The 11,267-nt window shown below is 54.9% G+C and overlaps 3 protein-coding genes and 1 long non-coding RNA gene across 14 annotated transcripts in view; 2 read left to right on the top strand and 2 right to left on the bottom strand.

Moving 5' to 3' along the window:
* The window catches only part of HSD11B1L (hydroxysteroid (11-beta) dehydrogenase 1-like), a 7,135-nt gene extending 2,404 nt beyond the window's left edge, over positions 1-4,731 (bottom strand). The window contains exons 1-3 of one of the 7 annotated variants that reach the window (XM_014531890.1): positions 4,439-4,520; positions 2,157-2,243; positions 699-790 (exon numbers count right to left, since the gene is read on the bottom strand). In XM_014531890.1, coding sequence (XP_014387376.1) covers positions 699-790; positions 2,157-2,229 — 165 coding nt within the window. In that variant the 5' untranslated portion in view covers positions 2,230-2,243; positions 4,439-4,520. The other 6 variants (XM_014531889.1, XM_014531888.1, XM_014531887.1 and 3 more) reach the window with 6 other exon arrangements.
* A 137-nt stretch (positions 4,732-4,868) lies between these two features.
* Positions 4,869-6,703, top strand: LOC102246932 (chromosome unknown open reading frame, human C19orf70). The gene is made up of 4 exons (XM_005884387.2): positions 4,869-4,946; positions 5,655-5,832; positions 6,024-6,075; positions 6,477-6,703. The coding sequence occupies exons 1-4, from the start codon at positions 4,918-4,920 to the stop codon at positions 6,572-6,574; spliced, it is 357 nt and encodes a 118-aa protein (XP_005884449.1). The 5' UTR covers positions 4,869-4,917; the 3' UTR covers positions 6,575-6,703.
* Positions 6,704-8,101: 1,398 nt separating this feature from the next.
* On the top strand, positions 8,102-10,962 carry LOC106724444. The gene is made up of 2 exons (XR_001360244.1): positions 8,102-9,598; positions 10,696-10,962. It is a non-coding gene; the product is annotated as an uncharacterized LOC106724444 (long non-coding RNA).
* SAFB (scaffold attachment factor B) overlaps positions 10,848-11,267 on the bottom strand; it is a 36,707-nt gene continuing 36,287 nt past the window's right edge. For 3 of the 5 annotated variants that reach the window (XM_014531880.1, XM_014531881.1, XM_014531883.1), the window contains one exon: positions 10,848-11,189. In XM_014531880.1, the coding sequence (XP_014387366.1) occupies positions 10,877-11,189 (313 nt within the window). In that variant the 3' untranslated portion in view covers positions 10,848-10,876. The remainder of the gene's footprint in view (positions 11,190-11,267) is intronic. The other 2 variants (XM_014531882.1, XM_005884378.2) reach the window with 2 other exon arrangements.

The raw sequence follows: 11,267 nt of genomic DNA, 5'->3' as shown, positions 1-11,267 counted from the left end.
ATGGAGCCTGGGAGGGAAGGGCTGGAGTGCCAGCAGCGTGAGGAGCCACAGTGGGAACGGGGTGAAACTAGCAAACTTAGAGACGGGACCTGGGGACAGGAGGGATGGAGCACCCGCCCGGAGGCTGGGAGGCAGGGTCGAGAAGGGGCGGAGCACCTGCCTGAGCCAGCTGGTCCCTTGGGCACTGTGGGCCCGTGTGCCGGCTGGGGCAGCACCCAGGTGGTTCAGCACGAGGTAGTCCAGCCCGCCTGTCCGGGAGAGGCCATCAGCGAGCAGCTAGTCCTGAGGCTCCACCCCCCTGGACTCCTCCTGAGCCCCGCCCCCCAAACTCTCAAACTCCACCCAGAGCGTGGATCCCACGAGTTCAGCTCTTGCTCCCCAGATGCAAGGAGGCTCCACCCCTGGTTACGCCCCAGAACCGTATAAATGTCCACCCATTACTACCACACCCCCCACGCCAATTCGGGTCCTGCCCCGAAGGTCTAAGCCACAGTCCCAGACTCCAGGCCCCGCCCCTCACCCAGCTTGTCCAGCGCAAACTGCACCACGAGCTCGGGCACCTCGAGGGAAGCCATGTCCGCAGCGATGAAGAAAGCAGCGTGAGGAGCCACAGTGGAAACGGGGTGAAACTAGCAAACTTAGAGACGGGACCTGGGGACAGGAGGGATGGAGCACGCGCCCGAGAAGGGGCGGAGCACCTGCATGAGCCAGCTGGTCCCTTGGGCACTGTGGGCCCGTGTGCCGGCTGGGGCAGCACCCAGGTGGTTCAGCACGAGGTAGTCCAGCCCGCCTGTCCGGGAGAGGCCCATCAGCGAGCAGCTAGTCCTGGGGCTCCACCCCCCTGGACTCCTCCCGAGCCCCGCCCCCCAAACTCTCAAACTCCACTCAGAGCGTGGATCCCACGAGTTCAGCTCTTGGTAGAGCCCCTCCCCGGATCCTGACAGACTGGCTACGTCCCTAATCCAATGGAGCTCCCCAGATGCAAGGAGGCTCCACCCCTGGTTACGCCCCAGAACCGTATAAATGTCCACCCATTACTACCACACCCCCACGCCAATTCCCCCACGCCCCGAAGGTCTAAGCCCCGGAGGTCTAAGCCACAGTCCCAGACTCCAGGCCCCGCCCCTCACCCAGCTTGTCCAGCGCAAACTGCACCACGAGGGAAGCCATGTCCGCAGCGATGAAGAAGACCTTGGGAGCGCCCAGCTTCCGGCAGTTCCCTACCACCTGGGGGGCCAGAGCTGTCCGTGGGCCCCTCCACCCCGCAGGTTCCCTCCACCTGCCAGACGCACGGGGGGCCCCAGCCTGAAGCCCCCTCCCATTGTGGACCATAAGGATGAACTTCCACTGTGAGAGGATGGACGCTGATGCTAAATTGCTTGGAATTTAATCCCAGCAACTTAGTTTACTAACGGTCATTTGACATTGGAAATGTTACTTAAACTCTCTGTGTCATGGATTTTCACCTGTAAAATATGAAAAGAGTATTTCTCAATTGATAACCTAGCTGTGAAATAGCAACAAATTAATACATGAAAAATAGTTTGAAGAGCCTGACCTGTACAAAAAACATAAGCTAACACACATTTTTTTTTGTTTACATTTGGAAGATTGCTGAGAACCTCACGCCATTGGAAGTTCCGTGTGCCTGCTATCTAAAAGGCGCATGTGTAAATCTTTTTGCATTTAGTAGATGCTGTGGGCTTGATTTCTTGTTCCTTTCACCACTGAACATCCTGTGAATGGCAGTGTCTCCCACTCACTTAGCTTATTGTCAAGTCCATCATTCTGACTCTGAATCGTGGGTCCTTGCTGGGCTCTGCTAACAGCTTCCATCAGTTTAATGTCATATAGTTTAGACCAGTGATGGCGAGCCTATGACACGCGTGTCAGAGGTGACACGTGAACTCATTTTTTTGGTTGATTTTTCTTTGTTAAATGGCATTTAAATATATAAAATAAATATCAAAAATATAAGTCTTTGTTTTACTATGGTTGCAAAGATCAAAAAATTTCTATATGTGACATGGCACCAGAGTTAAGTTAGGGTTTTTCAAAATGCTGACACGCCGAGCTCAAAAGGTTCGCCATCACTGGCCTAGAGGGTGCACAGAGCAGCTGGCCGGATTCCTCCCTGTCCCACCCCAGGCACTCACCTGGGTCAAAGTTGTCAGCCCAATAATAGGTGAAGAATAGGGCTCCCAGCCCAGTGAGGAGTAGTACCTTCATGGCCCTCCCTGGGTCTGCAGTGAGAGAGAAGGGTGGCCAGCATGGTCCTGGGCCATAGCCACACCTGTTTCCCCAACTGCTCCTTTGTTTGAAGATCATCTTGGCCCCTAGACTTGCGCCTCTTCTCCATCACAACCACCACCACTTGGTCCAGGTCACCATACAGGTCACCTGAACCACTCTACCAGTCTTTGGGGTTTTCTCCTTCCAGGCAACAGCAGAATCTCATCTTGCCTCCCTCTGCTGAAAATTCTCCCAGATTCATTTAGGACAAAAGTCACAGGCCTTGATGACCAAAAAGGCCCTTCACGCACCAGCTCCTCTTGCTCACTCTGCTTTTTGTCACACCAGCCTCTTTGCTGTTCCTGAGAACCAGCCAGTCATCATCTGCCTCAGGGCCTTTGCACTGCCTGTTCCCTCTGCCCTAAATGCTCTTGGCAGATAATCCAGTGGCTTGCTTTTACTCCTTTCAAGTCTCAGCACAAAAATTACTTCTTCCCAGAGCACTTCCTGGGCCTCTTTTTCTGAAGCACTTCCCTTCTCGCCCTTACCTCTAGAACTTCTATCTCCTTCTCAGCACTTAACATCACCTGAAATCACCTTGATGATTTGTTTCATGTTCACTGTCATTCAATTCTCCTATCAGTGGTTCTCAACCTTGGCTGCACATTAGAATCACTTGGGAATCTTTTTAAAATCCTGATTTCTGGGCCTCATCCTCCGGAAATGTTTCTTTGTTATGGGGTTGGGCCACAACATTAGTAACAAAGAAACAGAATTTCTGGAGGATGAGGCCCAGAAATCAGGATTTTAAAAAGATTCCCAGGTGATTCTAATGTGCAGCCAAGGTTGAGAACGACTGTCCTAGACTGTCAACCCCCCGAGGGCAGGAAGGAAACAGAAACCTACTTCTGTTTTTTTTTCACTGTTAAGTCTTCAGTGCCCCAAACTGTGTCAAGGACACAGCAGGTGCTCAATAGATACTAGATTAACACAGGAATGTGGGAGGCAAGAGCTGGGGGAGCCCCGAAAGACCACCTTGGAGATGCCTAGGAGGAGTGAGAAGGTCCCCATGTCATGAGAGTTAAGATATGAGAGTTCAGCTTTGGGAGCGATTTACTTGGCCCAGGGAAAAGGCAAAAGAAACAGGCTGGCTGCTTAAAGTTTGGGGAGTCATAGGTTTCCTTTGAAAGGGGCACAGGCTCATCACATCTTGGGGTTTCTATCCTCTGTACTCAGTGGGACAAAGAGGAGAGGGCACTTCTAGGACCCAGGATGCTGAGAGCTGGTGCGATTGGGGAGCTCCTATATCCCCAATCTCTAGATCCAGCCCTATGTCCTTTGCCCCACAACAAAGCTTCAGCGGCCTCCCCTCCTCCCCTATCTTTACACTCCGCTCCTCCCACCCTGTTCCAGCCAAGCAGCCAAAGGGATGTGTCAAAAGAAGTCTGGTGTGCCCCTTCCTGCTCTAAACCCTCCAAGGGCTCGCCACTGCTCCAGATGGAGACCAAACTCCTCACACCCCCATAAGGCCCAGGGGGTCTGGCCTCTGCCCACCTGTCCATTCCCATCTTCTCCAACTCCTTGTCTATGAGTCGTTCTCAGAAAAGTGAACTTGTCGCCCTTCCCAGTCACATCAGCACAATTCTCTCAGCAGGGAATGCGCTCCCACCTCCTTCCCTTCCAGGGAAAGCCCGCGAAGCCCCTCAGCTCAACCCTCTTCCCACCCATGTAGGGATGGAGGGATGGATGGATGGATGGACGGACGAAGCAGCTGGGCTGAGATGGGGATAGAATAGGGGGACCGGATCCTCGCAGAATCCACTGGCCCTCTGACCTAGCCGGGCCTCAGTTTCCCCGCGGTACAAAAAGGGCGTGCGACCTGCTCCGAGCTCCCAACCGCTCACTCACCCTCTCGAGCCTGTTTCTTCCGCCGGGAACCGGGGCTGGCGGTCCCTGCCTGGGAGCCGAGCGCAGGCCAGTAGGGTCTACCCTTCAGGCGGGCGCCCCCCGACCACGCCCCTCCCGTAGAGCCCGAGTCACGTGACCAAGCCTGCCTCTTCGCAAGGAGGCACCAGGCCGTGAGGACTCTGCGACGCCCGGCGTTGCCAGGCAACGGCCTACCTGCTGGCTCTTTTGATCCCAGCCTCAGTCTCCAGAAGGAAAACACTCCCCACCATTCGAAACCGCTCACGTGACCTAGACCCACCTCTCTGGAACAATTCCGCCCTCGTGTTGCCGTGACAACTGGCTTCTAGGGACACTCTTCTTAGGCCCTTGCCCTGAGTCACCCGCGCGGGCGCGGGTGGATCTCCCGGCCTCCGACATCTTCTTGGGTTACCCTCAGGCCTCACTCCAGACACCCTACTCCTCTTTTCATCCACGCCACCGAAACGGGACTACATTTCCCAGGAGCCTTGGCGGCTAGGCGAGCCCTCCGGCGCCTCACGAGGCAGTGCTGAACACATTTCCCAGACAGCTTTGCGGCGGCCCGGCCCATAAGATTACCTCTCTGCACACTTTTGCGGTGGGACCCAAACCTCTAGTATTTCTGAGCGGTAACGAGACTCCGACTCCCGGAGGCCTTTGCGGCTGACAAGGCAAACTACACTTCCCAGAGGCCTCTGCCGCTTCGCTACCGGAAGCGGCGGGCGAGCCGACTGTCCTTGCGTGCGGAGTCGAGCGGCTATGGTGTCCCGAGTGTGGTCGATGATGAGGTGCGTGTGGCGGGCGGACCCCGAGCTCCCGAGAAAGTCCTCCCTGCGGACACCCTCTTCTGGTTCGCTCCCCACCTGCTCTTCGTTTCCCGTAGTGTCAGGTGCCCCATGGGGAAACTGAGTTTCAAGCGGAGAGGTGATTCCCGAGGTCGCGCGAGCCCTTGCTTTCGTATTCTCGGAATCAGATCTCTCCGAGTCTCCGTTGCCTTCTCTATAAAGTGGGTGTGCCGTACGCCATTTATTGGGAGGTGAATGCGCGCCCAGAGCGGCGCTGGACGTGCAGGAAGCGACCAGATACACTTGGAAACCCTTCGGGTTACTCGCGGAGGGTCCCTCCTCGGGACAGAAGGCAGACAAGGGACTGACGTGTCTTCACTGTTCCCTGCTCTGAGCGGAATCATTAGTGATCCACTGTCCCTTTGCGGGCCTCAGGTTCTAAGTTGAATGGGCGGCGTACTCCTGCTTTGCACACTGTAAATGGAGAACTGTGCCTAGCAGGGGTCAGGCATGCCTCTGAGTAGCAAGGTGCCCAGTCATTTCCCTATTAGCTGCCTGGCTTCCAGTATGTCACATTTTGGATTGTGGGGCTCCCTAGGGGGACTAACTCCTACTCCCATAGGCCTAGGGCCCCCCCGCGCCCCTCCCACACATCCCGTGGGTGGCCTGCAGTGTTCTCTAAGCTGCTGTCGTTCCCTTCCCTGCATTCAGGTTTCTCATCAAGGGGAGTGTGGCTGGGGGAGTGGTCTACCTGGTGTACGACCAGGAGCTGCTGGGGCCCAGCCACAAGGGCCAGGCAGCCCTTCAGAGGGCGGAGGAGGTTGTCCCCCCTGCCATGTACCAGTTCGGCCAGTACGTGTGTGAGCAGACGGGCCTGAAGATACCGCAGGTACCCCATGCCGGGAGTGAGGCTGAAGCTTGATGGGAATCAACTTTGGGGTGGCCTTCAGTCCCTGGTCCCTCCAACCTTGCTTGGTTCCTGCTCACTGGGGCATGCGCTGCTTTCCCTGCCTCGGGAGGGAGTTGGGGCTGCCAGGCCCTTCCCCTTTCATCAGCCCCTTCTTCCTTGTCTCTTCCCAGCTCCCAGCCCGTCCAAAGTTTAACTTTCACATCCGTGAGTCCTGGAATTCAGGTAGGCCCTGGTCCCTCTGCTTGGGGGTGTGGCCCCAGGTACCCTAGTCTAGCACCCCTGACCCTGCTTCCTGCTCATGCCTTTCCATCACTCCCCTTACTGCTGTGTGTGCCTCTTGCACATCTAAAAGGGAAGGGGTGGAGGCTCCAGGGAGGTAGGAGCAAGATGGGGCCTCTTTTTGAGAGCTTGGGCCACCACTGGAGCACATCAGGGTAGGTGGCCTCAGACAAGGTGAGGTCCTGTCCCTCTTCTGTCTCAGTTTCCTGGTGTGGAATTGACCAAGTTGGAAGTGGCACCTCTAAGAGCATGGCCGAGTTGGGTGTCCCAAGGGGTTGGATTAAACCCCTTGGCTGTAGGTGGGGAGCCTGACCAGACCTTGGGCCCTTCTTCCCTCCCCACAGGCATCATTACGGTGATGTCAGCCCTGTCGGTGGCCCCTTCCAAGGCCTGTGAATACACCAAGGAGGGCTGGGAATACCTGAAGGAGCGAATCAAGTAGCCTATCAGAGGAGGCTGCCTTCCCCAGTTGGAAATGGGCAGGGTGCCCTGGACCTCAAGCCTCTGGAATGGGACCCTAATCTAAGGGCAGCTCCCGGCCTTGCCAGCCCAATAAAGGACTTTGGAAGTGCTTCCTGACCTGTGTGCTTGCCCCAAGAGCATGGGGTGGCCCTGCTTTGAGTGTGTGTGCTTCTGGCTCCTGGGGGCTGCTCCCGGCCTGATCTTGGTACACACCTTTTCTGTCTGGTCCCTGACCACCAGGACCCTCACCCCACTTGGGAAGTGGGAACAGATAGGTGGCCCCAGTGCTCAGGGCCCTGGGAAAGGGTGAGAAAGTGCTGAAGGCCAAACTGGGCTGAGGGGGCTGGGGTCTTAGCGGACTGAGCCCTGGATAGGCAGTCTGGGAGTCAGAGCTCAGTGGAATGGGAAGAATTCATCTCTCCTGTGCCATCTACACTCCCAATCTTGCCTGGTCTCCAGTCTGGTAAGCACAGGCCTGGAGGTCATTGCCCTCCCGACTTCATCTTATGGAGGTGCTCTGCTCCCTTCAGAAGCCTTCCCTGGCACTCCTACCCACACTGGATCAGCCGTCTAGTGATCTGAACGTGTCTGCTGGGCGGTTGGGCTGTCTAGATGTTCCCAGCCACCCCACCGTTGAGAGTATCTCCCTATGGTGGCACTAGGAAATCTGTGCCCCAGTCAGGGTAGGAGGTGGGCATAGATAGGAGCCAGAGGCTGGTCCAGGAGCCCGCCCTGAGGGCAAGGAGAAGACCCTGGCTATGGTTCTCTGCGCCAGCATGGAATTCTCTGTTCCCAAGAGTGCTGGGGTGTTTGTCCCTCAGTTTAGGGATAGAGCTCACCCAGGCCCCTGATTCTGGAAGAAGCAGCAGGTATTACACGTGAGGAAAGTAGAGGCCAGGCATTTCCCCAGAGAAGCAATGCATCTGTTCACCTGATGACAGAGAGGTGTAGCTGACGATGGGTGGCCTGGCCTGCGGTGCTTGGGGATGCAAAACCCAGTGACCTGTGCTACCATGGTCTCCATGGTGGGTCTCCCGTCCATTGTGTCACCTGGATGCTGCGCAGCTCCCTGGGCCTCTACTGGGATGGGAGCAGGTCTAGGGTGAAGGCAGGATGGGTAAGGCCAGGGAGCATCCCTGATCCTTGGTGCTGCCCAAGAGGGAGCTGGTGCTGGCCATCTTGGAAGCAGGAGTGTGGCCCAGGTTCAGGACCCGCCCAGCCTGGCTCTCCACCCACTGAGCCCTTCCCCCAGTCCCATCGGCCCATTTTACAGATGGAGACACTTGCGCAGCCAGGTTAAAAGCCCAACCCTGTCCACCAGGAACCCAGATGGTTAACCGTAAACCCTTCCTGGGACACAGGATTTCCACTTGCCGCACCCTCATGGGCCCATGAGGGATTTATACCCTGGCTGTGCCATATGCTCCACCAGGCTCCCTGAGTGCTCTCAATCCAGAGCCTCACTGATCGGCTGCCTCCTGCGTGCCCCCCACTGGGGATGGAACCCGCAACCTGGGCATGTGCCCTGAGAATCAAACGGTGACCTGGTTCTTAGGACATCCAGTCAGAGCCATGCGAGCTGGGCTCAACCCACTTTTATCATCACTATTTTATGAAGTGGGGAGAGACCTGCCAAGGCCACCCCACTGCACTCGAGCAATTGTTAAAAGCCCATTGTCAGTCCAACAAAACCTGCAGAAAAGGAAACCAACCTTTGTAGGTGGGCAAGGGGCTGCCCTGGGGACATGCTCGGCTCTCCTGGCACCCTCATCTCCAGGAGGCTGTGTCTTGCAGCTCCATGAACTTGGGGTGTGTGTGTGTGTGTGTATTGGGGCATGGGAGGGTCCCCTGAAACTGAACCCAAGCCCTGGTCTCTACAGTCTCTATGATTTTAGTCACTGCCCACATGCTGGGCCCAGGATCAGCTGCTGGCTCCTGACTCCCCATGGCTACTCTCATCCTCCATGTGGATCCAGCGCCAGCCCAGAGACCAGAGTGCCACTCTTGATCCCCTCCATTGCCTCACCTAGTCAGACCCCCAATTCCTCTCTGTCCACTTGTATCATTACCAGTGCCAAGACCACCTCCCTGGTCTCCCCACCTCTAGGCTGGCCCCACCAGTCTTTCCCAAAGTCAAGTCTGATCATGGCACTACCCTGCTCAGAAATACCATATGGCTCCCCACTGCCCTCCCTGTGAGCCTAGATACCTCCCAAGGACCCTTTTCTTACTCCCCTAGTTGCCCACAACTCATGGGCCCCCTCACCAGGCCACCACCCTTCTTCCTGGCTGACTCCCCTAACCTATTCCTTCTCTCCTCAGACTGAGTTGAGGGCCCACTCTGGACTTCCTTGGCACCCTGTGGGTGCCCCATCACAGCGCCTACCACCTCAGGGCAGGGCTTCCTCACAGCATCACTGATATTCAAGGTCAGATGAGTCTTTGGGGGCCATCCTGGGCACTGTAGATAATGAGCAGCATCTCTGCCTCCACCCCCAAATGCCAGTAGCACCCCTTATTTCCCAGTCATGACAACCACATGTCTCCAGGTGCTGCCAAATGTCCTCTGGGGACATAATCACACTAGTTTGAGAACTTCCTTCGGGGTTGGTATGAACACCCTGTGGCTGTCTCAGTTCTGGAGTCAGAGCCTAACCAGGGTCTCACTGGGCTAAAATCCAGGTGGTAGCAGGCCTGGCTCCTGGAGGCTCCAGAATCCATTTCCTGGCCTTTTCCAGCTTCTAGAGGCTGCTGCATTGCTTGGTCCTTTGGGCCCTTTTTCCATCTTCACAGCCAGCAGTCTTCCTCTCTCACATCTGTCTCCCCTGCTGCCCTATTTTTTTCCTAAGGACCTGTATGATGATATTGGACCTACTTGGATAACCCAGGGTCACCTGCCATCTCAAGTTCCTTAATTTTTAAAATCTGACCTGACAAGTCCCATTTGCCACCAGAGTTCACTTTGCCCGCCCCGTCCCTGTCCTGGTGGGACTGTGCTAAGATGGTGAGTTCTGCTAAACCCGAGGAGAGACATGAGCCTCAAGGATCTCGTGTGTGCTGGGCTCAGGGTTTCCATGTCACCCACTGAGAACAAAGTCCAGCTGATGCTCTGTTCCCAGAGCCGTATGCTGGGCAAAGGATGAGCCCCTTTATGCTGTCCAACTTTGGGCCACATGGGCTGCAGCAGCCTGGTCTCTTCCCATAGGTGGCTGAGGGCCAAACCAGCTTTTATTAAATCTGGAAGTACAAGGTGAGACACCCACACAGACACACCACTGTGTGTTTCTCTGCAAACAGTTTTGTGGTCAACAGGGATCCTAGTTGACTAGAACTTGGGAGCTGCTCTGTGGCCTTCAGAGAATTAGGCTATTTATATCTGGGGTGGAGGGGAGATGGGATGGGGGGTGGGGAAGAGGGGGAAAGTCCCACAATAGTACCTCTTAAAGCAACCCAGTAGCTGCATTTTACAGTTAAGCAAATGGAGACTCAGAAATGAAGGAACTTGCTCTAAGGCAGGATGTAAAGGCAGAACTTGGTCCCTTTGTCACAGATCGGTGGTTGGTCTCTGGCAGAGGAACAGCGAGCCCATTGGTTGAGCAGAGGGGATATGACTCCTTGAAGCCGAGGGTGGGAGACAACTACCAAGCTGCAAATCCCTGGATTACAGACAAGAATGCTTGGTCCCTGAACACACCTGCCTCACACTGTCCAGCCATAAGGTCTCCTTCCTTCTCATGTCCTGACAACACCCCTTCCACACTCAGGCCCTGCCCTTCCCCCAACAGAGTTCATCACTTCCTGGTATTAAACAGCTCCTCTTCCTTCAGCTCCCCACTTTGTTGTTAACTTGTCCTCACCCCACTAGGATGTAGTTCCACTCATGTGAGGTCCCTAGAGGAGTTAGATCCATAGAGACAAAGTAGATGATGGGTGCTGGGGGAGAGGGAAGATAAGTTAGTTTACTGCGTTCCTTTGGGGAAATAAGTTCTGAAGATGACTGGTAATGGTTTACACAGTATGAATTAAATGCCACCAAACGGTGCACATAACAATAGTTAAAATAGTAAATTTCATGTTACATGTATTTTACCATACATACAGAAAATAACAGCCTGTTCAGCAAGGACTACAAGATTGCTGGAAACCCCAACAGTCCCTGGAAGCTGCCCCTTTCAGCCCTCCTTCCCTAAAGGAAAAGCTGTGCTGAGTATAATTTCGTTTTAAAGAGAAGTAAAAAGAGAGGATGCTTTAAATAAAGGATATGTGAACAGAAACACATTTATTACAAAAAAAAACCAAAAAACAAATTCACATTGTATCGAGCTACAATATGGCAGCAGATAAAAAAAAAAGATATTGTACACAGTTTAAGATAACTCCTAAAAGAACATACTCTGGTTGCCACATGACGGAACACAGGATTCCAAGCACTTAGTAGCGGCGAGTGAAGCGAGCGTCGTTGGGTCGGCTGCCCCGGCTCTGGCCAGCAAATCCACCTTGCATTCCACCACGCGGGATCACGTGACCCCGAGAGGCCCCAGCTGGGGTAAAGCTGCCACGCCTGGAACAAATGCAGATGCTCATATGTTCGGAGTCTGTTTAATGGGATGTGTTGGGTGCCTGTGGGTCACATGCTCTTCAAAACCCTCTTCCCTCAAGCAGCAGCACCATGG

The sequence above is a fragment of the Myotis brandtii genome, unplaced genomic scaffold (genome assembly GCF_000412655.1).
Source record: "Myotis brandtii unplaced genomic scaffold, ASM41265v1 scaffold827, whole genome shotgun sequence".
Taxonomy (NCBI): domain Eukaryota; kingdom Metazoa; phylum Chordata; class Mammalia; order Chiroptera; family Vespertilionidae; genus Myotis; species Myotis brandtii.
This window is presented reverse-complemented; position numbering and strand designations above follow the sequence as displayed.